The 23,280-nt window shown below is 60.6% G+C and overlaps 1 protein-coding gene and 1 long non-coding RNA gene across 9 annotated transcripts in view; one reads left to right on the top strand and one right to left on the bottom strand.

The window, feature by feature from the left end:
• Positions 1–22,656, bottom strand: part of TPCN2 (two pore segment channel 2) — a 34,236-nt gene extending 11,580 nt beyond the window's left edge. Inside the window, exons 1-17 of one of the 7 annotated variants that reach the window (XR_004621450.1) lie at positions 22,448–22,649; positions 18,530–18,594; positions 17,762–17,838; positions 17,206–17,383; positions 15,237–15,353; positions 11,054–11,160; positions 10,455–10,527; positions 9,140–9,242; positions 8,069–8,134; positions 6,647–6,711; positions 6,033–6,133; positions 5,331–5,412; positions 5,025–5,111; positions 3,947–4,066; positions 3,740–3,799; positions 1,959–2,087; positions 697–746 (exon numbers count right to left, since the gene is read on the bottom strand). Coding sequence is in view for 6 of the 7 variants with exons in the window: in XM_034646267.1 (XP_034502158.1) it covers positions 697–746; positions 1,959–2,087; positions 3,740–3,799; positions 3,947–4,066; positions 5,025–5,111; positions 5,331–5,412; positions 6,033–6,133; positions 6,647–6,711; positions 8,069–8,134; positions 9,140–9,242; positions 10,455–10,527; positions 11,054–11,160; positions 15,237–15,353; positions 17,206–17,383; positions 17,762–17,838; positions 18,530–18,594; positions 22,448–22,559 (1,592 nt within the window). In the remaining variant the exon portion in view is untranslated. Of the gene's footprint in view, positions 1–696; positions 747–1,958; positions 2,088–3,739; positions 3,800–3,946; positions 4,067–5,024; positions 5,112–5,330; positions 5,413–6,032; positions 6,134–6,646; positions 6,712–8,068; positions 8,135–9,139; positions 9,243–10,454; positions 10,528–11,053; positions 11,161–15,236; positions 15,354–17,205; positions 17,384–17,761; positions 17,839–18,529; positions 18,595–22,447 lie in introns of all 7 variants that reach the window. The other 6 variants (XM_034646271.1, XM_034646267.1, XM_034646268.1 and 3 more) reach the window with 6 other exon arrangements.
• LOC117796787 lies at positions 7,361–7,693 on the top strand. 2 transcript variants are annotated; one of them, XR_004621451.1, is made up of 3 exons: positions 7,361–7,409; positions 7,557–7,622; positions 7,656–7,693. It is a non-coding gene; the product is annotated as an uncharacterized LOC117796787 (long non-coding RNA). The 2 variants fall into 2 exon arrangements; XR_004621452.1 differs by lacking the exon at positions 7,361–7,409 and adding an exon at positions 7,453–7,507.
• Positions 22,657–23,280: the final 624 nt, after the last annotated feature.

Raw genomic sequence — 23,280 nt, 5'->3', positions numbered from 1 at the left:
GCCCCACTGCCCACCTCCAGCACTTTCCAGATGCTCCACTAGGTCAGAAGCAGCCCACAGAGATACCAAGATACCAGGGCTGCCAAGATGCCCGGGGCCAGCACGCACACTGGCTGGGGCAGCTGTGTTCTGGGCGCCACGACCGGACAGCCACCACAAGCCACACTCCGAGGTGCTCTGGGACCCCCTGCCCAGACATCTATACTGCTCTGTGGCCAGAAGCGGGGGTGGTGGGGCTCAAATAGCAGCCCCAGCCCCCGCCATCTTACAGGGTAGTAAACTGACACCCAGCGTGGGAGATGACAAGCCAAGGTCACAAGGCTTCCAGCCCTAGTCCAGTGCTCAGGGTCACCCCAGCCCTAAGCTGGGCATCTCCACTCCGCAGGACACCGGGAGCCGCACGCCCATCCTGGCACTGGTGCTAAGCCCACTAGAGGCTTGTCCCAGCTCTGGGACAGTATCGTTCTGACGGCAAGACAGGACACGTTCCCCAAGAGCAAGGAGAGGGGACGGCTCCCATAGTCCTCAGCCGGCCAAGCTCCGAGCCGTGCGCTCTCCTAATACCTGGGCGCTTCGCCCTGGAGCCGAGCAGCCCGAGCAGGCAGGCCGGGGCGCCTGGGCGGCGGGCCACCCACCCCTGGGGCCTAGCAGGGTGCTGGTTGCTGTAGCCTCCCTCGGTTCTCTCCAGTCACATACCAGCCTGGGTGTGGGAATCGGTACACAGCCAGAGTTGAGATCTCCAAAACCTTTAATTACAAAAGAAGAGAAGGCATCGCTACAGCAACGCTAATCTAGGGCTTTCACATGAATTCTAAAGCTCGCGTGTAACACGCGCCCCCCCAAAGGGGGTTTTGGGGAGAAGTCAGAGCTCCGTCCTTGTCCCTAGGGTTTGGTTCCAAACGTGGGGCTTCCTGCGGCTGAGAAAGACACTGAGGTCTTGGGAACCGGCGCCCACACGTATGGAGGGCAGGACACTGGAAAGGCTGGTGGAGACCCAGGTCAAGGACAGACCGAAGACCCTTCTCTCAGACTTATCTTTGCTCCTGTCCCAGGGGGCCCACAGCAAACACGAATAAATGCTGTACCAGTATGGTAGCCGTGACACACAGACCACGCGTGACCCTCCACTCCCACGGGTTCTGGGGAAGGGTGCCAGAGACCCCCCCGCCCTGCCTCCACCCACGGCAAGGTCCCACTGTGCTTCGGTCTGTGGCGGGGCTGGTTAGCCGGCAGGACAGCGGCCTCCAGCCAGGCCCCCCTCAGGGGCGGGAGAGGCAGCGTGCCCCCGCGACGCTCAGATGCCGTGGAAACCCAGCCGCCTATCATTGGCCCCCTCTGGCCCCCCACCAAGCAGCTCTTGCGGGGGGGAAAGCCAGCCCCTTGTCGCCGGAGGCAGGAGCCCAAATTCCTGGGGCCCTCCGCTCCGGAGGGACAGCCTCAGACGGAAGGCAGCGCAGAGGCAGACGCAGAGGGCACACCCCCCCCCCGGGGGCCAGCAGCCTGGCCCGTCTCAGACTTTACCAGCAGAATGATGGTGAGGAGCCCATCAAACGCGTTGCTGGAGTAGGCCAGGTAGCCCGGCAGGCCCAGAGCGAACACCTTCAGCAGCAATTCCAGCAGATAGTACAGGATGAAGACACAGTTGAGAATCTGAGAGAGGAGCACAGGAACCTGGCATTCAGCCCCCCGTCACCCGCCCTCCCCTTACCTGCTCCTCGGGGCTCTCGGGGCCGCTTTTCCTGTGTCCCCACACACACACGGGGCATCTCTGGCACCCCACCTCCTGCTCCATACCCTCCCCTCAGGTGACCGGGCACCCAGGCTGGCTTCGGTGATGACCAGCACAGCTGCACCCCCAGCCCACACGCATCTTGCCCACCAACTCCCAACCCCACATCCCTTCTGGGCCGGTGGTGCCTGGGGCACGCCCCACCCCATTGGCCCGTCTCAGACTTTACCAGCAGGATGATGGTGAGGAGCCCATCAAACGCGTTGCTGGAGTAGGCCAGGTAGCCCGGCAGGCCCAGAGCGAACACCTTCAGCAGCAATTCCAGCAGATAGTACAGGATGAAGACACAGTTGAGAATCTGAGAGAGGAGCACAGGAACCTGGCATTCAGCCCCCCGTCACCCGCCCTCCCCTTACCTGCTCCTCGGGGCTCTCGGGGCCGCTTTTCCTGTGTCCCCACACACACACGGGGCATCTCTGGCACCCCACCTCCTGCTCCATACCCTCCCCTCAGGTGACCGGGCACCCAGGCTGGCTTCGGTGATGACCAGCACAGCTGCACCCCCAGCCCACACGCATCTTGCCCACCAACTCCCAACCCCACATCCCTTCTGGGCCGGTGGTGCCTGGGGCACGCCCCACCCCATTGGCCCCTGTTCTCCCACATCTCTCTCCCCATGGCTGCCGCCCGAGCCCACCCCCCCCAGTTCTCTGCCCTGACCCCTCCGGTCCACTCTCCGTGGGCACATCGGGGCGACCCAACAATGCACGTGGGCAGTGGCCTCCCCGGTGGGCACGCCTGGGTCTCAGCAGCAACCCCCCCAGCCCCGGGTGGGTATCAGAGGAGATCTTAGCATTGAAGGCCACCACAGGCTACTCTGAAGCCAGCCAGTAAAATACAGACAGGCTTCTCCCTTAATGGGGGCCTCACGGCACCCTTCCCCGGTGTGCACAGGGCCACGGGAGGGGCACGTGGGGTCAGATGACTGCCACAGTCACCTCGCCTCGGTGTCCAGTCTAAATTCCACATTCTTAGCGCTGCCTCATTCACACCCATGAAGAGGTCGCCGTTGAGGCAGGAAAAACATTCCTGACCCTATATCATGAGCAATTACCAAGGAGCAGAAAAGGATGGAACCCTGCAGGTACCCCCAAAACCCCCACGCGACATTCATGTAACCAGAAGTCTCTCACAGACAATCACGCCAACCCTCAGGCTTAACAACTACTGTTACAAAAGATAAAATACAGGTCAACTGTATCCACCCTGAGTTCATCAGGAATAAAAACCAGCCACCTCACGAGGAGGAGACCGAAGCTTTCTGGTTCATCCAGGAAAAAAGTACAACGGACATAAGAAAGCTGAGAACTGGACTTTCTTGAAGGATAATACAAAGGAATTCCAAGCATCAGGTCAGGAAAACCATTTTTTCAATTTTGATGCCATGATAAAGCCTACTCTATGCTTACTATGCACGACATACTGCATCAGCTTTAAATCAGAAAAGTCAAGCTTTTTCTTACATAATTAGAGAACATTTACTCGCTTTCATCAATTTTAGTATTGTTCACAAGATCTTTCATTAAAACAAACTTCAAAATACCTGTTTTGTTAGAGTTCTGGCATTGAGTAATGTGGGGGTATTGTTGCTATTTTGCTGAAAATCCGAAATGAAAAAATTGTTTTTAAATTCCTAAGGAGTTTGACAAATCTTGTAATGTTAAGAAGGGAGTTCATGGTTCCAGAAAGGGCTGAGAACTGGCTGAGAAGCAGCCAGAAAGGGAAAAGCTCCAATCCCAGGGCCACACAAGCCCGGAAGACGCCGACGGCCCCACCTGCTGCCTCCGCCGCACCAGCCTCTCCCGGGCCGGCACCCCGTCCTCTGGGGAGCACCCCACAATGGAAGGAGCGGCTTCGCACCAGAAGGGCCCCAGGGAGGGGGAGGCTGTGCCCTCTCACTCCCGCTGACTCCCCCGTTACCCCGGCGAACGCTGGAACTCCAGAGCTCACCCCTAGGACGAAGTCGTCACGGTCCTCAGGCAGCACGTCCGCGTCTACCACCAGGAACACCTGCAGAGCCAGAGCGGACGGTAAGTCGCCAGCCCGGCCCAGCCCGGGCTCCAAGGCTACGGTCGGGGAGCCGGGAAGAGGGGTGGGGGCCGGGGGGCGGGCAATGAGGCGCCACCCACGTCCACATGAGGCCGAGCCTGCACTCACAGAAATGGACACGAGGTTCCCAAGGGCGATGAAGTTCCCCAGGTAGTCAAAGTAGCGGTGGCTGAAGAGGAACTGGGCGCGCTGCAGGAAGGGAGACAGGTACTCGGGCCGTGGCGGGGGCTGGGGAGGGAACACACGGGGGCTCAAATACACGTGCCCGCAGGAGGCTAAGGCTGCTGGGAGCCCGCCAGTGCCCGCATCCCCTTACTCCGGCATTCGACTTTTTCCTACCTCCTCTTTTATCCCTGTCTGTCCAGCCTAACAAAACAATCTCAAACGTGGAACAGTTGCACACAATAAGATGTGCATCACAGTCATCTCTTAACACCAAAGAGAGCTAGAGAGAACATAAACGGCCCCGACTGCTCAGGTAAACCGCGATGGAACACGAGGCGGCCACGTGAATATATGCAAAGCGTTTACCACAAGACAAAAAGCGTTCTGTGAAAAACCATGTGGGAGTTACACACTAATAACTGGAGGCTTAACACAGAACAGGGCTCTTTGTGGACACGGTGCTGAGCTGCATGCCGAGGCCCATCTGGTGACTTTACAAATCGGTGTCAAGACCAAAAAGCAAAGGCTTTGGACAAACTCAGGACCCTCCTGGGGAAGGACACAGGGAAGAAGATAAGAGTTTGTTGGAAGTAGATAAGAGTCTGTCGTGGAGACAGGGAAACCCTTTGGGAAGTTCCTTTGGGTCACACTTGGCCCAGGCCAGTCCCTGGGGTCCATGAATTTCATAAGGTTGATAAAACCACCCCAACTTCTACAAGCCAAGCAATCTCTGCTCCCATTTACCATCCTAGGGGCCAGAATCCCTGGGAAGGTGAGTCCTGGCACTGATCATTAGCAGTCACCCGGGTGATCGATGCCAACGGGTACTGTAACCGTCCTAGCTCACCCCAGGTGGCCCAGCCCCAGTTACCTTTTTTTTTTTTAATAATAATTTTTTATTATGTTATGTTAGTCATCATACAGCATATCCTTAGTTTTTGATGTAATGTTCCATGATTCGTTATTTGCGTATAACACCCAGTGCTCCATGCAATACGTGCCCTCCTTAATACCCAGTTACCTCTTTAATCACCCTTTTGTCAAACTCATTGAAGAGTTTCTGAAACTCGTCAGCAGACAACAGGTCGCCACCATAGGAACGTACCTTCTGGAAAGGAGGGAGACACACACAGGTCAGCCGGGGTCAGCAGGGCCGAGGGAAGGAAGGGCCCAGGACAGAAGGGTGCACCGTCCCCAGCACCCCCACCCCCCGGCCTGGGCTGAATTGACACCCCTGGGCTGAAAAGGGGCTGGTGGCCAAGGTGACCTCCAGGCAGAGCCCAGAGGCACAGGCTGGGGAGGCAAGGGGAAGAGGAAGCCCTAATACCTCCATGACGGCCTGTTTGTGGAAGCTGTCCAGCTGGACTTTCTGAAGCACCTGCAGGAAGTCCTGGGGCTTCACCCCGACTCTGGGAAGAAGACACCCACACCCCGGTGAGCCCGACTAGCTCAGCGCACCAGGGCGCCTGCACCTCCGGCCGGAGCTCTGCCTCATGTGGCCGAGTGGCCCTGGCCGGTGCCCACCACGGGCACCTCAGTCGTCCTGTCATCTACAATCCCTAGAAACACTACCGTCCTGCCTTCAAGAGGAGCACGCCGGCGCTCAGAAGTGGTGTGCAGTACAACAGACACAGGACAGGGTGGGTCATGAGCCGTCCGGGTGGGCACCTTCCACAGACACCATCGCCAGACCAGGCACCCCCTGCCTCACCCAAGCACAGTAGCGTGGGAAGGACGCAGGCCGGGGGAGAGGGCCAAAGCCACTCGGCCCCCACCAGCCCACGGTCTCCAGGGATCATGAGGACAAATGAGTCAACTCAGAGAACAACAGAACCCTGCACCACCGGCCATGAGGCGTCCTCATGATTCTGAGGCCACGCTAAAATCAGGTGCCAGCCCGTGGGGCGCTTGGCAGAGGGCAGAGTCGCTGCTCTGGAAACGCTCTATGGAGCATCTAAGGAGCTCCCTCCCACCAGCAGCAGCCCCCACTTCCTCAGGGAGAAGGGGGTCCCAGGAGCCCGGCACTCACTCCTGAGGATGGGCTTGTCCCACTGCTGTCACGGAGGAGAGGACCTCATAGGCGGCCCGGGCTCCCAGCCGCCTCCGGAACAGGGAGGTCTGGAAAGACTTCTGCAAGGAAACGGCTCTGAGTGGTGGGGTCGGGCCTCTCCTGGCCACACATCCCCCCACCTCGTGCCCAGCGCCTCTGGGGGGCGGCCTGCCCACCCGCAACGGGGGAGCAGCCCTCACCCCCTCAGGCACCAGAAGAACAGTCAGACTCTTCACGGCCCATGGAAATCGCTAAGATGTGTGTTTCTGCTCTGTACATCTGGGGTCCCCAGCTCTCCCACACGGTGGGCTCGGGGCCACCTGCCCTAGAGCTGTGACCTCACGGCCGCCCTCTAGCTGGAGATGGAGCAGGGAAGTGGCCCCTGGGGGGGCTGTGGTGACAGCACTGCCTGGGGAGGGAGGACGTGACGCGGCTCCCGCTCCCCCACAGGAGGGAGCCAGAGGGCAGTGCAGAGACCACTGGACACCAGCACCCCACCCCTGCCCCAGGGGCCTGGCCCCCACCCAGCCACCCCTCCGTCCTCCGGGGCCACCGGCCTGGTCGCAGAGGAGCACAAACAGCAGCCGGCTCACCATCAGGTAGCCCCGGAACCGATTGTAGATGATGGCCGTCAACAGGTTCATCAGAAACAAGCTTCCTTCGAGCGGAAAAGCCACAGTCAGTGGGGACCACCACAGACAGGGGGCAGAGTCTGGAAGGAGCAGCAGCATCGGGGGCCCGGGGCTGGGGGTGGCACCCAGGGGCCCAAAGGGCCAAAACGGGCACAGCAAGCCCAAAGGTGCTGGTGAGAAGGGCCTGGACGATCACAGAGCAGGGAGAGCCCGTCATTCCTGCCAGGTGCCTGGGGCACACCAGTCAACACGAAGGCCTCCCTGTCCTCATCTAATGAATACGCTGCCACCGGGCATGCCCAGCCATGGGCACTGAGGACAGAGGCCATCGGTGCTCACAGACTGAAAACCATGAGGTGGGCCACACTGAGGAGAAGTCACAAGGTCAGAGGGCACATGAGGTCATGGGAACACTGAAACGAAGTCAGCAGGGAGGGCATGCTGAGGTGAAGTCAGCAGGGAGGACACACTGATGCAAAGTCACGGGGTCAGGGAGCAAGTGAAATCACAGGGTCAGGGAAGACACACTGAGGTGAAGTCACATGGTTGGGAAGGCACACTAAACCAAAGTCAGCAAGGAGGGCATGCTAAAGTGAAGTCACAGAAAGGTCACAGGAGGACACATGAGGTGAAGTCACGGGGTCGGGAGGACACGCTGAGGTGAAGCCACGGGGTCGGGAGGACATGCTGAGGTGAAGCCACGGGGTCGGGAGGACACGCTGAGGTGAACCCACAGGGTCGGGGTGGACACACTGAGGTGAAGCCACGGGGTCGGGGGGACACGCTGAGGTGAAGCCACGGGGTCAGGGAGGACACGCTGAGGTGAAGCCACAGGGTCGGGGAGGACACACTGAGGCGAGGACACGCTGAGGTGAAGCCACGGGGTCGGGGAGGACACGCTGAGGTGAAGCCACGGGGTCGGGGAGGACACGCTGAGGTGAAGCCACAGGGTCGGGGAGGACACACTGAGGTGAGGACACGCTGAGGTGAAGCCATAGGGTCGGGGAGGACACGCTGAGGTGAAGCCACGGGGTCGGGGAGGACACGCTGAGGTGAAGCCACTGGGTCGGGAGGACACGCTGAGGTGAAGCCACGGGGTCGGGGAGGACACGCTGAGGTGAAGCCACGGGGTCGGGGAGGACACGCTGAGGTGAAGCCACTGGGTCGGGAGGACACGCTGAGGTGAAGCCACGGGGTCGGGGAGGACACGCTGAGGTGAAGCCACGAGGTCGGGAGGACACGCTGAGGTAAAGCCTTGGGGTTGGGAGGACACGGTTACACCTGAGCATTTGGGATCTTGCCACAGGGATCTTGCCACAGGGATCTTGCCACAGGGGGCAGGATCTTGTCCCAAGTGACCCCTACAGATCTGTCGGAACTTACCTATCAGGGTGAAGACTATGAAAAAGATGGCATAGGCTCGGTTCTTGGAATACGCAGGAGTCATAACTGAGAGAAAGAAGTTGCAGAAACTGAAACATGCTCACAACCTCAGCCTCCGATCTAATCCCCATCATGGCCTCACACCACCTGCCCTCTCAACAGATAGAAGGGCTCTGGCTGGGAGACCTAGGAGGCCTTCCTGTCCAAATGCCAATCCTCACACCTCTGCTTACACACCCTTGCAGTGGGGAACTCACTACTTTTCAAGGCTGCTCCCCCGTTACATTAAGCTGAAACCTGCTTCCCTATGAACTCCCCACACACTGAAAGCTCAGCTCTCCCTTGGGTGATTTGCTATGACTCACAGGACATGTGGGGACAATGCTCAGGGTCCCACTGCACAGCTCTCGCTGGGTGTGCAAGCTGACGGCTGCCCTCCTGGGAAGGTCTCTATGATGGGGGATCATCCCTGAACCCAAGACGAAAGTCATGAGCCAGGGTACCCAGGCCACAGCCAGGCCCTAGAGGCTCACAGCACCCCATCCTAGCCACAGCCCTGGCCCACACAGAGCGGCCCCAGCAGCAACCCCAAACGTGAGCACCACAGCCACCTAAGAGCCAGGGCCCGTCACCTCAGGGCCAAGCCGCACCCCGCAGCTGGGCCTGGGTGGCGACAGGGAAAGTGGCTGGGCCTCAAAGAGGAAGTCATCAGGGAACCCGCTGCACACACCACCAGTTGTTACCGTGCTCAGTGCTCATTCTTAGCTTCTCGGTGGAGTCAGGGGACAGGAAAGACAAGGTGAAGGGAACAGAGGAAAAAGGAGGGAGGGAGCCAGCAAAGGAGTGAAGTGGGGGAAAAGGGAAGAAAGAGGAAACAGGCAGGAAGGAGAAGGAAAAAGACAAATAGGGAATGAAAAACAAGGAAGGAGTGAGGGAGAGAACCCAACGTTCTCCTTTTCATGCTCCACCCAGGGATAGAAAGGCCTTCTGCACTCCTGCCTCGAGAGCCTGGTGCTGAGGCTCCCCGTTAACCACACCCGCCCCCAGGCCCTGTGCCCCCTCCCCACACACCGTCGGGGTTGTTCGCGGTGGTCAGCAGCACCAGGAGGGAGGTCAGAGCCTCCGGCAGGTTGCGGAAGTACATCAGCCTCTCCCGGTCCTGCCCATCACCCTGCTGAGAGCAAACGGGGTGGCTGTGAGGGGCCGGCAGGCCTCTCCCCCCCAGCTAAGGCCTAAAGCCGGCAGAGCTCCATCCGCTGTGAGGCCAGCACCCCTCACCTGCACCTCCCCGTAATTTCCCAGCAGACTCTGCACTCGTGGCCAGACAGGACCTAACTCAGGGCCTCTGGGCCCAACAGCCAGTGTCCGGGGAGGCTGTGCACCCACAGGGACACCGGCCTCTGAAGCGGGTCTGCTCAGAGCCATAGGGAAAAGCCTTCAGCAGCCCTGGCTGAGGCACACACAGAGAGAGACACAGCACACACCATTAACTACACAACCACTAAACAAATACACACAGACACACAGAGACGCACAAAGCACATATAGCGCACAACCAGGTGCGGAGACACACACAATTACACAAAGACAGACACACACTCAAAAGATGACTACAGACACAGGGGAGCTCCAGCTCTCCCGGAGTCAGAAGGGACAGTCTCCAGTCCTCCTTCACGGACAGGACAGCCTGGATCCCCCCAATATTGCCACAAACTCAATGGAAACTGGCCATAGCTGACCCCCGGCCACGTTCCCAGGACAGAGATGCAGGACAGCTCCAACCCTGAGGACGACAGTGACCGTGGCCAGGACATGAGCGAAGACACAGTGGACCACAGATGCATGGTGTGGGGGGACCGGGGTGAGAAGTGGCAGACACCTCCACGCAGCAATAGGCCACTGGGGCCAGGAGGCAGCGAGGAGCGGGAAGGGAAGGGGACCCAGGGGGAGGGCAAAAGACCCCAACCGGAGAAGACGAAGTGGAGACAGGCGCTATGGGGCGGATGGTGGTGCAGTCCACCTGATGGCCCCAAATGCCAGGCTGTGGGGGCCTCCATCTACCAGGGGTGTAGAGAAAGCTGGGTCAGTGACAGGGCAGGGAGGGGAGAAGAATGGAGGGAGGGAAGGAGGGAAGGAGGGAGAGAGGGAGGGCCAGCCAGGCCCACCAGCCCTGAGCCCATGAGGCCACAGGGACGGGCACACGAAGACTGGTCATTTGAAGAGACCTCCGGGGTCTAGGTGGGCCACCACTGACCCAGGTTATGAGGCTAGAGCAGGCAGCCTCACCGGTCTGCCACCTCTGCAGGCCCCACAACTACGTGGAGGAAAGGGCCGAGCTGTCCGTCAAAGCCCAGGGCGCGGCTGGGGACAGAGCAGAGCGCCGTACCTTCTCGCCTGTGAAGAGCAGCATCCCGAACACAGTGAAGACGCACAGGTGCAGCGCCAGCAGCAGCATGACACTGGGGAGACGGACGCGGGCGCTTAGCACACGACACGCGCCCCACGCGCCAAACGCGATGGGGGTCTAGGGACAGCCGGCCCGAGCACTCGGGGAGCTCCTGCCCTGGAGCCTGACCTGCGCTCAGCTACTGGTGCTGCCCTCAGGGAGCCCTTTCCCTGGCAGGGACAATCGGTACCCCAGGGGCATTTCCAGGGGGTCCAAGGACCCCTGGACTCTCAGAGGGGAAAGGCCACATCCATCCATCTGGGCTCACGGTGAGGGGTCAACCACGTGAGCCACTGGGGGAAGGGGACTGGAGGCAGAGGGAGGCCGGGGACAGAGAACTGGGGCTGGGGGTGGGAGGGGCATGGGAGGAGAGTGGGGGAGGAGGTGGTCACAGTCACAGCAGGGACAGAAGGGGAGCATCCACAGGGCTCTGCCGCTGTCGAGCAGAGGGTACAAGGCCACTAAGGGCTGCCAGGAGGCCCCCGAACACCCAGCCCTGGCTCCCCAGGCCGCAGTCCTGGCGCCCCCCGACAGCCCACCTGGCCATTTCCGGCAGCGAGGACCGGACACACTTGAGCGTCTTCTTCATCATGGACGAGTTCTGCATCAAGAAGAAGGGGCGAAAAAGCCTACGAACCCGCAGGGGCTGAAAGACAGGAGGAAGGCGCTCTCCGCTTCCACCCGGCCAGAGACTGGAGGTGCCGAAGAGCCGCAGGGCCCCGCTCGGACCTCCCGCCGTCACCCACTCACAGCCCGGGCCTCCCTGTGTGCCTGCGCTCCCCCACTCCGGCTCCACGTCCTCCCCCAGCCCCTGCCAGCAGGCCACCCGACTCCCATCAGCCCTGCAGCCTCAGCCCGTGGGGGCCTCCACACCTCTCTAAAAAGCTGCCTGTCCCACCCAGGGGGGCTGCTCCAAGCTCCCGGCTCCTCCGCTGCCCCCACCCCTCCCAGCTGCGGCCCCGCCCCCTCACGCACACACAGCCGCTGGGCCGCAACTCTGCATCCCGCAGTGCCCACACGCAGACACACTCAGACACGCATGCGTGTACACACGCACATGCCTGCTGCAAACACACACACCCTCTGCACATACCCTACACGTGCACACCGCCTGCACACACGCGCGCACACACGGGTGCACACACAGGCCCCGTTTCCTCTTTCCTGTCAGAACCTAAGAGAGCCCCCCCCCTCCGCCCCGTGCACAGGACCACCTAGCCTTTCGAAGGGGCTTCCCTCAGGTGTCCCTTCCCCCTCCCTCCACTAGCAACACACCACACGTTCTAAGACCCTGCACTCGCAACAGAAACACTTGCCCCTCTACCTGTCCCACACGTCCCTGCCCCTGACCCAGCCAGTCCTCCTGTCCGGGACGTCCACCCCAGCCTCAGCGACCTCCAGTCCTGAGTCTGCCCAGCGCCTCGGGCCATCTCCCCCGTACCTGACCCCCAAGTGCTGATGACCAGGGCCCCTTCCTCCCCTCTGTTGGCCTCTTGCCTTGGGGAACCTATCAGGCCACACGGTTTTTTGTTTTCTTGTTGTTTTGGGGTTTTTTTGGTGGTTCATATCTTTTATATAAAAGCATAACTACCTTCTCTCTTGCAATCACCCCATTTCCTGGGCCACGTTCTTTTAAGTGTCTTGTTAATGCTCCATGGCCCATCCCAGCTCTCAACTCGACTCCCGCCCCACTGGGCATCTTGTCTTAGAAGCCTAGCTGACCACATTCCCTCCCAGCCCAAGGCCCAAGGACAGCCTGGAGGCCCACTCTGGCCCATCCAGGGGCCGCCACCCGCTGTCCTGCTGGCTGCAGCCCTCAGTCCACCCCTCTGCTCAGCTGACAGGCTGTCCCCATCCCTCCCATGCCCATGTAAATGCCACCTCCTCTAGCACAACACCCGTGGCACTCTGGAGTGCCATGACGTCTCTGCGGTTTCCTCATACCAGAGGTCCCTCTCGCAACAGAACAAGGTCCCAACAGCGCTGGCACACAGCAGACCCTCCAGGTCGTCCACAGGATACGGGATCCCAAGGCCCGACTCAACCTCCCTAGACTACACACAGTTTCAGGAGGGGGCCCAACTCCCGGCACAGGAGCAGAAAGCCAAAGGAAACAGCAATAAACGGACACTCAGGGCTCTGCCCACCCTCCCGCCCACCCCGTGGGCTGAGGGACCAGCGTCCCCAGCTCACCCGTCCCAGATGGAATCTTGTCTCAGCACCCACATCCTGAGTCTCTTAGCCATCCCTCTAGGCCAAGAAGCAGCTAAAGGTCCTCTGGCACCCGCACCCAGGGTCTCGGACCCTCACCTGTAATCAGACACAGACCAGGGTGCAGCTCATGCCTCCTGCCAAGAGCCCTCCCCATGCTGGGGCCACATCAAGGTCAAGGAGACAGGGACGTGTGCCTTTATGAAGGACGGGGAGGTACAGTCACAGGACTTAACGCCAATGAGCAGCTGGCCCGGTGCCAGTGAAGCCCCTGGTAAGGCCCACACAGAATCACAGACCACCAACTAACGTGCAGATACCTCGTCTCCTGTGAGAAAGAGCCACAGCAGAGTCACGACCACGGCCTAGCCAGGGACCGGTGGACCATGTGTGATCTGACCCTCTGGCCCACAAGGCAGAAAGAGAGTCCAGGCCAGAGTAGGGGGGGAGGCCCCTGGTCCTCCCCGCCCTCTCTCCCCCCGTGCCTGTGTGAGTTATGACCGGCTAGCCGGCACGGGGAAGAACCTCGGGCCTGGTTCGGACACGGTTCTGGTGATGCACTGACCCTACCCAGAAGTGGACCCCGTGGGGCGCTACACCCTCAATCAGGAGCCCCCCCACCAGGTGGTGCTGAAGGGAGAGCATTTCAGTGGGCAGGGTCCACCCTGCCTGCACTGAGAAGGGTAACAATTCCCACGTGGTGGTCCGGGCACAGAGAACAGGCCAGACAAGTGAGGACGAGGTCTAAGAAGCTTGCACGTGGACGGGCAGAGGCAACATCCACGAGACAGAACGACATGTCCTGTAATGTCCGAGCCCTTGCCCCCAAGGCCACTACAGATGGCTTGCCCTCTAGAGGCAGAGCCCAGCTCCGCTCACCCACCCCAGTGAGGCCCAGGGCAGCTGGGCGGGTGACTGCAAGGGCAGATCTCCCCTTCCCCGGGCAGAGCATGGATCTGTCCTCCCTGGACAGGCAGGCATGCGTGTTAGGGCTCTGCCTGGGAGCGCCCCGGGACCACTATCTGAGCCTCAGGGGCCATGCTACCTCAGACCTGCCCACCACACTCCCTGGCCTCACCACGGCCCCTCCCCTGCGGCGACCCGCCGGTGGGAGGGCTCGATGGTGCTAGGCAGGCTCCGCGACACCAGCTCCGGGAGGCAGCCCTCGGTGGGACCGGGAGGTGCAGGACAGAACAGAACAGCAACTCCCCCTCTCCCCAGCCCACAATTCAGTGCCCTGATGCTCTGGAAATGCCCACCCCCCGGGGGGGGTGTTCCACGGGGGACACGCCGTGAGATTCATGAGCGGCAGGGTGGGGTGCCATGGGGCACACTGCTCTGAACACCAAGGACAAACTGGGGTGCTGCTGCGCAGAGGGGCAGGGAGGTCTAGGTCGGGGATCCTGAGGCACACCAGGTATGAAAGACTAACAGAAATTCCGGGAATCATCAAAAGCAGGCCCACCGAGGATGCAGACTGGCCGGGAATGAAGCTCTGGGTCCCCGTTCAAGGTGAAGAAGCCAGAGGAACCAGGGAGCTGGCTGAGGCTAAGGGCACGGGGACCCTGAGCAGGAGGAGCTTATAAGGACCAGTCGGGGCCGCAACCAATAACGACGCAAATCTGAGAGCTGCGCACGGCTTTCCTCGCTTGTTGCGCAGACGTGGGTCTGTAACGCTCACAAAGCTCTTTCCTGCGAGGAAGTGGGAGGCGGGCACTGTGCTGTCCGACCTCCCCGCAGCTCTGCCACGGGCTCCCCTTCAGCAGCCTGCTTACTCCTGCCAGTGAGGGCACTGGGGAGAGGCTGGGGGGCCAGAGGGGGAGGCGTGACTGCTCCCCGCTGTCCCCTTGCCAGCCCTAGGGTGGTACCCACACCGGGGGCTGCCAGCCCTCCCACCTTCGGCACTGCCAGAACCAAGCAGTCTCTGGTGGGTGATCTGCACCCCCCCCGAGCCTGGAGGGCAGGGTGCCGCTACTGGGGGCCCCGCCCCTGAGCCTCCCGCAGCTCTGTGTTCCACTGCCCCTGCCCCACCCCATTCTGCTTGGTCGGGTTACTCAACACCTGTTTAAGCTTCTATATAAATTCTCTTGGCTAAAATACCCCACGAGCTTGTGTCGCTGACTGGCCCTGATGGACATGGCTGTCCCCACACCAACTTTCCCCACTTCTGCTCTATGCAGTCACTGGGCTGTGCATCTGGCTGGGGGGCGGGATGGGACTCTAGGCTGACAGAGGCTTTCCCACCGCAGCCCACCCAGAGCTTCGGGCACATGGCCAGGGCAAGGCCCCAGGGTGGCAGGGGACCCAGCTGGTCAAGAAGCTCAGCTGGAAAGTGGCGAGGCAGGAATTAGGAGTCCTTGTGCCCTCCCCAGGCCTCAGTGTCTCCTTCTGCAAGATGGGACAAGGCTCCATGGCCGAGGCCAACTGAAATGCTAAGAGGGTGTGCAGAGCTGGGCAGGGGAAGGCCATCCAGAGCTTCCGCTCCCAGCCCAGAGCCGCCACAGCACCTACCTCCTGGCAAACCAGACTCAGAGACACGATCCAGTCCATGAGAGACACGACCAGCACTGCAAGGTAGGCCAGCAGCCAGAGGTTCGTCCGGAACTGGGCCCACCCAACCAGGTAGCTCTGTAAGAGAAACAGTGGGTGAGCGGGTGAGCAGGCAGCCCCACAGACGTCAGCCCTGCAGCCGGCCCGAGGCTGTCAATGCCCACGGGTGAGGCTGGGGCAGCCAGAGCAGAGAGCACTTTGGCGAGCGGTGTGGCCTCCAAGTGACCCGGGGAGCAAGAAGCTGAGCCCTCGCCCAGCCACTGGTGACCTCTGCCAGCCAGAGGTCTCAGGCTCAGCACTTAAACACTCCGGCCTGCTACCACATCGGTAACAGGGTCTGAGCCGCCCTGCCCATCCCAACGGTCAGGTTAGCTTATGTACGGGAACCACTCCGGAAAAGAGCCATCCTGGAAAAGGGGCTTTGCCGATCGAGGCTGTAACACTACACGCGGTCCGCTTCTGGTTAGGGCTGGCCCACACCCAGAACCGTCTATAAACCAGGCCCGAGGGGGCACCTGGGTGGCTCAGTCAGTGAAGCGTCTGCCTTTGGCTCAGGTCATGAACTCACGGTCCTGGGATCAAAACACGCATCGGGCTCCCTGCTCTGCGGGGAGTCTGCTTCTCTCTCTGCTCCTACCCCTGCTTATGCTCGCTCCCTTCTCTCTCTCAAATAAATAAACGAAATCTTAAAAAAATTTCTGAAAAAAAAAAATAAAAATCAACCAGGCCTGAGGTCCTCCTCCGAGGCCAGCTGGCCAGTCGTCACGAGCTCCACAGACAGCAGGGGCATCCACNCTGCTCTGCGGGGAGTCTGCTTCTCTCTCTGCTCCTACCCCTGCTTATGCTCGCTCCCTTCTCTCTCTCAAAAAAATAAACGAAATCTTAAAAAAATTTCTGAAAAAAATAAAAATAAAAATCAACCAGGCCTGAGGTCCTCCTCCAAGGCCAGCTGGCCAGTCGTCACGAGCCCCACAGACGGCAGGGGCATCCACAGGTCACTGTGTGCAGATAAAAACGTACACTCGCTCTAACTTTGAGACTTCCCGAACGCACCAGCCATTCAAAAACGAATGAGAACAACTTCTCACCAGTTTCAGTTCCAGTTTAAAAACCCCCAAAGCTCCTAAACGCACCAAAGGCTGAAGAAACAACGTGAAGCTGCCCAGGGCCCTCGCCCACAGCCCTCCGTGTGAGCCCCAGAGGCCTAAGGCCACCCCCACAGCAGGACGCCCGGCGGGTGCCGGGCGGAGGCACTGCCTGACTCTGGGGACAGCCCGTCGCACTGCATGGCCAGCTGCAACCCGAAGGCCCAGCACTGCAGCATGGGAATCGCCCCTGTCTGACAAAAGGAACAACGTGTGACCCGCAGCCAGGCCCAGCCTCTCGGCCCCTCTGTGTCTCACCGGGACAGAGCCACCTCTGACGTGGCTCAGAAGCTCAAATGAACAAGGCAGGGCCCACCTCCAGCTTCTGGAAGGACTCAGGCCAGACAGAATCTAGAGTCAGGCACACACCACATGGCAACAGGCCCCTTTCCGCCCCATGCCCACCTCCTCCTGGGTTCCTCTCTTCTTGGGGGTGGGACGCTGGGCCATGAGAGAGACCACTGGTCCTGCCTTGTTCTACGGGGGTCTCTCCTTACAGGGGCACTGCCAGACCCTCGGCCACTCCCAGAGGTCCCACAAGGCCGTGCACCTGGCATGGCCGAACCCCGACTCAGTTTAGTCTGGAGAGGGCAGAGAGCCGACACAGTCTCTGCTTCAATGCCCAGAACTCTCCACCAACCCAGGCCTCTGCTCCAAGGGTCAAAGTGCACAGTCCGAGAAGAAGGCAGCTAGCTCTAGGAGTATAAAAATTAATCAAGAAAGCAGCAGACAGGCCGGGAAGGCACTGGCCCCTGGGCTGTGGCACCTGACAGTGCCTGCCTCACCTTCACAGAGACGTCGGCCACAAAGACCAGCAGGCAGAGCACCTCGACGCTCTCGGTCAGGCCACAGGGGGGATTCCAAGGGGCCGAGCGGTAGCGGACATCCGCGGTGCTAGTGAGCGAGGACGGGTTCTCAATAAAAGCCAAAAACAGGATCAAGAAGATGGTGAAACTCAATATCCTGAAAAAAGAACAAAAACTAATTAAAATGCGCAAAGCAGCAGGGCTGTGGGCCAAAAGCCAGATCCACAGGCAGGATGCCCCGGGGAGACAGCAGGACAGACCCCACGGTTTCAAAAGGCAAAGCCCACGCTGCCTGGTTTGTGCCCATCTCAGCCGGTCAGACAGCCATACTCAGCTCAAAGCTCGACGGCTATGGCTGAAACTCATCACCAGAAGAGCCCCTCTTTCCTCGGGCTGGGCTCCTTTCCAGGAAGGAGGGAAAAGCAGCTCCTTCTCCACCATGAGGAGACGGAACCTGCCTGGACCCTGAGGTCAGCCTCCCCCCACCCAGCCAGGCCACAGGAACTCCCCCCACTGCACACGTGGGCCTTCTCACCATTGGCACGCGTTCGAGTAATACAACCGATAAAGCCACATCGACCTGGCGTCCATGCGGTGGTTAATGGAGCGATACTGAAAGTAAACATCACACAGGGGAGCATGAGTGGGGGTCCCCTCAGAGCCGCACAGCATGGCCAGCCACAGGCCAGGCACCCACTGACCCCACGACAGGCCCCCAGGCAGGGAGACGGGCCGTGGACAAAGAGCTCTCTGGTGACCCCACAGGGGCACCAAAAACCTCCACAGCATGGATACCCACTGCCAAACGTACAGCTGTGCCCGCTGCCTGCCTGCAAGGCTCTCCCCTCTGCTGTGAAGGCTCCCACCACTGTGCCACTGTCCAGGATGCCCCCGGCCTAGTCCCCCACATGGCATGTTGCTCCCTTCCATATCCTATTTCCCGAATTGAGCCTCGGTGTTGTTTTCCAGCAGGCGATGGTCTGACCATCTTTGGGCATCTTTCATGGGACCTGGGAGAGGCAGGCACATGACAGGCCCTCAGTAGGCGGTAACTCAACAAAACGAGTAATGACTGATTCTAGGACTCAAGAGAAGAACACCAGCGCCCACCTGCTTTAGGGAGGACCCCAGGTGAGCTGTGCCCAAAGGCCCCATCAACATGGTTATGATGGCCACACAGTCCAGCCACCAAGGCCCTGGCCCCAGGACAGCAAGGAGGGGACCAGCAGGGCAGCCATCACCCAGTCCCCACAAAACCCGGAGATGAGCCCAGGCCCAGCCACTGGGAGCAGGTCCCGCCCACCTGGAGGGCATCTTCAATGAAGACAGCAGCCTGGTCAAAGCAGAGCTCCCGCCTGGACACAGCGCCTGCAGGCAGAGAGAACGCATCGGTGACAAGGCGGATCACATGATGCTCACCTGCTACAGGTTCAACTGAGATCAAGGAAAGAACCTGGAGGCGCTGTTTTCCAAGGCTCTGCAATGAGATGCCTTCACCCTGCAGCAAGCTCTCACACGAGAGCCCCAGGCCTGGCCCCGCACACGGAGCATGCTCCGTAAGCAGGCAGCGGTGGCTACCCTCCTGCCGCCTTCGCCCACCAGCAAGCTGGGGTGTCAGGGCACAGGAGGATGGATGGGGCCTCTGTGAGCCCCAGCAGGCTCCCAACTACGAGAGGCCTTCAGGACAAGTCAGGCGGCTCGAAGCCTCATCCCAGCATCCCCACCCCCTGCCCATCCAGGAGCCATAGGCTGCACACTAGATCAGTCCCCACGGCCTTGGGTCCCAGCCACTGCTCGAGGCCAAGTGCCACCTCTGTGGCCGCGTGGCAGAAACCACTGCTTGCCACAAAGGGAGAAGAAAGGCATGGGGAGCGGTGGCTCACAGCAACAGAGGGACCCACCGCCCAAGGTCCCTGAGAGAAGGTGCAGCCCAGGCAGCCCAGGCTCCGGGCAGGGACAGAGCCGGCACACAGCACCGAGCAGCTCCTAGATCCGGGCTTGGAAACGAGGGGGCAACTGTTTCTGTTGAAGATTCTACTTTCACCTCTGGGCGATAGCCAGCAGTTTCTAAAACCACCCATACCTCGTATGGACAGAGGCAGCTACACGCAGGCTTCTAGCGCAGACGTACGGAAACCCGAGGCAGAGCGGGCAGTGGGCCACTGTCTACTCTGCCCACCACCCCCAGGGAAGCAGCTGCCCCCATCTCAGGGCTCCTGCCACAGGGCCCGGGGGGGGGCCAATCAGGGAGATGGGGGACCCTGGACAGAAGTAGGAGGTAAGACTCCAGCCTGGCTCTGCCATCACACTGCTGTGTCACCCAAAGCAAGCACCCTCCTCTATCTGGGCCTCAGCTTCCCCCCACGTACAAGCACCATGCTCGCCCTGAGGAGCCCTAAAAGTTCTCCCAGGAAGGCTGTGAGGGTGGTGATTGCCTGCTTTCCCTAATAGCGTCCTGAGAACCAAGATCAGACAGCATGCCGGTCGACTCCCTACTGTACCAACAGAGCCCAGGACCGGGCAGGGCTTGGCACACAGCGTCCTCAAAGCTGAGTGAGTGAACAGCCCCGAGGGGAGGCTGCGAGGGCCCACGAGGGGCCCCATATTACCCAATCCCCGGATAAGAGATGAGATCGCCACCTGGAGAGATCTAAGGATACAAGCTTCTTAGGCAAGAAGAGCCTCTGGGTTCCCTTTAGGCCCAGATCCAGGGTGCAACTCATGCCCAGGCAAGCCATCACAGGCCAGGGGTGTCAGGTACCCCAGGAATTGCCCAGCACACATCAGACCTCTTTCCTGGGCCACAGGGCACCAAACCTCAGAAAGGCCACCCCACCTGCTTTGCAGTCCCTGACACCAGCAACCAGGGGAATCTTGTCACAAACCCTCAGTCGTGAGTATGTCACAGATTCCCACGAGTCCCCAGTGCTACTGGAAAAAGGCCACACTGACCCCACTTGGCACTACGGTGCCCACCTCACCCACTCACAGCCCATCCTGCTGCTTTCCCCACCCTATGCCCTCCACACCGCTCATCCTGAACTTGGCTCTGCCAAGACCAAATTCTCCCAAGACTCCAAGCCCTTGCCCAGGCTGTTGGCCCTACCAGGAGCACTGTCTCCCAACGTGGTGGTCTAGGGACCACCACCCCAGGTGGCAATCAGCGGGCACAACAGGTCGGAGCTTCAGGGTAGAACGTCTGCTGCAGAGAGCAGAGGACAACAGGGGCTCAAACACCGCATCCCACGGCAGCCGAGGACCAGCCTCTCGGCCCAAGCCTCCTCTCCTTCCTGTTCCAGGCTCCACCCTCTATGACTTCCCTGGGGCCCCAACCAGCTCCCTGATGACCCTGGACAGGCCTCTTAACCTCTGTGCGCAGTTCCCCCCACCACGGGTCATACACGATGGGACAGAAGTGCTGACTGAATGGGTTGCTGTAGCTATTTGCTGCTTTTATTCTAGAAGCCCCTTCCATAGTGTGGTGCTCCCTCATCCTCTGACTTCTCCATAACCAGAAAAAGGGTGACGAGAGGAACGAGAAGAGGGAACAGCTACCCTCGCCCAATGAGGTGAGGCTGGGTCAGAAGGACGTGACTGCGGGGTCTGCAGGGCACCTAGCAGCACAGTCCCCCGACCCAGCAGCAGGAGGATCCGACTGCAGGACACGAAAACTCCGTGGACAGAGCCCCATCTAGGAACCCCCACGGGAGCTAAGGGCAGACCAGCCATTCTCAGTCCCCACCACCCCCGGGGCCAAGGCGCCAAGCCAGGGAGACTCAAAACACAGGGTGTCCCATGACATTCTCAGGAGCCCTCATGGAGGCCAAGGCGTCAGGACAAGGAGCCCTCACTCGCCATCCACACTGCCTGGCCCTGTCCCCTCTCTTACAGTGCAGGTCTCACATGTCTGCCGTCCACTCGGCCAGGACCGGGACCTGTGACTGTCACAGTGCTCTGCGCAGAACGGCCCTCAGCGCCGACCGCTCGAGCTCTGCCACGTGGCCAGGCCCTGCGCCGAGGGCATCCCCAGCATTCTCTCTGAATCTTCACAACACTCAAGTCAGCCCCCTGACTACCTCCCTTTCATTAAAGCTGCCAAGGTCACACAGCCAGAAGTGGTAGCACCAGAAAGGCACTCTCACCTCCAGACACAAAGCCTGAATGACCTATGTCCCTTGCCCAAGGACCCGTGAGGCCTGGCACAGGCTGGATGGAGAACCTTCCTGGGGACAGCCTCTGAGATGGGCAGGCAGGTGGCTGCCCACGCCTCTAGTTTTTCCACCTCTTGTCAGGAACCCTCCAACCCCGTTGTCCACGGATGGGCACACACTACGGGCCCCTCCCAGACAGAAGAAAGCAAGCCCAGAAAGGGAAAGTGCTCCTGGAAGGAACGCCCAGCATGACACTAGCAGCAGCCGCACCAGATCCCAGAGCTGACCTTGGACAGGTCCCAGAGAAACTCTGGGCCTTGGTTTTCTCCTCTGTAAAACGAGGTTGAGGCCCTTCCATCACTAACCCAGCACCCAACCCCCCTGACGTCTGCCAGAGACAGATGGACTCCACCCTCCCGCCCTCCTCAGGATTCAGCAACTTCTCTGCTGGTAAACAGGAAGGGCAGGAGAGAGCTGCAGAGGGCAAAGGGAGGAAGCTGCCCTGGTCGGAGGAGGCCAGCCCCAAACCCAAGCTGAAGGGGGACCAGACTCTGGGGAGACTCCAGCACCGAGACTGAGAGGGTAGACTGAAAGGACTCCTAAATCTACTCCCAGCTGGGCTCGAACCCCACGCCAGCCACTTCGCGGCTGTGACCTTGGGTAGGGGAACGCCCCTCTCTGTGCCTCAGTTTCCCCCATCATAACCAGGAGGAAAACGGAATTGCTGCCTCCTAGGAGCCACCAAGGCGATCCGCGAGGGCTGGGTCTACCCGAGGTCCATCGAGGGGGCTGCACGCGGCTGCGGGGCGCGGGCGGCCGGCTGGGCGACGCCTCTCGGGCCGGCAGGTCGGAGGCAGGGCGCGACACCGCAGCGCGTGGCTGACCCTGCGGCCCGCTACTCCGCAGGGCGCAGCCCCCCGCCCTCGGGGGACGATTTCCCTCGCTCCCCGCGCCCGCTCAGACCCCGGGCCCTGGGGCGCGCCCGCAGCGGCGACACCGAACGGCGCAGAGCCGGCAGGACCCTACGCACAAGCCCCACGGCCCGCTCCCCTCCCCGGGCCGCCGCTCACCAGGGCCGTCGCGGACGCTGCGGCAAGCGGCTGAGCCCCCCGGGCAGTCGCGGCCACTGCCGCCCCGGGCCCGGCTCAAAAGGGGCTCCGACTCCGCCCCGGGGTCCGCCATGGACCGCCGCGCGCCTCTGGGACCCTCCCCGAAGCACAGGACGCCGAGCGCAAGCTCCACTGCGCAGGCGTGACGTCCCCGGCCCCGGAGGTCGGGGGGAGGAGCTGACGGCACTGTGACGTTAGGGGATGCCCCTTCGCTACCAGCCAATAAGAACGGAGGGTTCGCGTGGAGGCGGGGCTTTCCCGTCCCTGCCTCTCAGGGGGTGGAGCTCAGCTGCCTACTCACCCTGGGAGGAGCACTAAGGACCCTTTTAGGGCTGGGAGGAGTGCCTTACCAAAGACCGGCGCTAGGAGCTCCTGGGCACTGGTTAGAAAGCAGATTCCTGGGCCTTCCCCTACCTCCTGAATCAGAAACTGGGGGCGGGGCCCAAGAATCTGTGTTTTGTTTGTGAGTGTTGAGTACATGGGGGTCACGACCAAAGGACCGCCCCCAAAATGGAACTTGAGTTTACCATCTAGCTATGAAATTAGTAAGATTAAATATAATTAAGAGTAAGGTTTAAAAAGACATGGGGCACCTGGGTGGCTCAGTCGTTAAGCGTCTGCCTTCGGCTCAGGGCGTGATCCCGGCATTCTGGGATGGAGCCCCGCATCAGGTTCTTCCACTATGAGCCTGCTTCTTCCTCTCCCACTCCCCCTGCTTGTGTTCCCTCTCTCGCTGGCTGTCTCTCTCTCTGTGTCAAGTAAATAAATAAAATCTTTNATAAATAAAATCTTTT

The sequence above is a fragment of the Ailuropoda melanoleuca genome, chromosome 16, assembly GCF_002007445.2.
Source record: "Ailuropoda melanoleuca isolate Jingjing chromosome 16, ASM200744v2, whole genome shotgun sequence".
Lineage (NCBI taxonomy): Eukaryota > Metazoa > Chordata > Mammalia > Carnivora > Ursidae > Ailuropoda > Ailuropoda melanoleuca.
The sequence above is the reverse complement of the archived record's forward strand: the minus strand, read 5'-3'. Positions and strand labels throughout refer to the sequence as shown.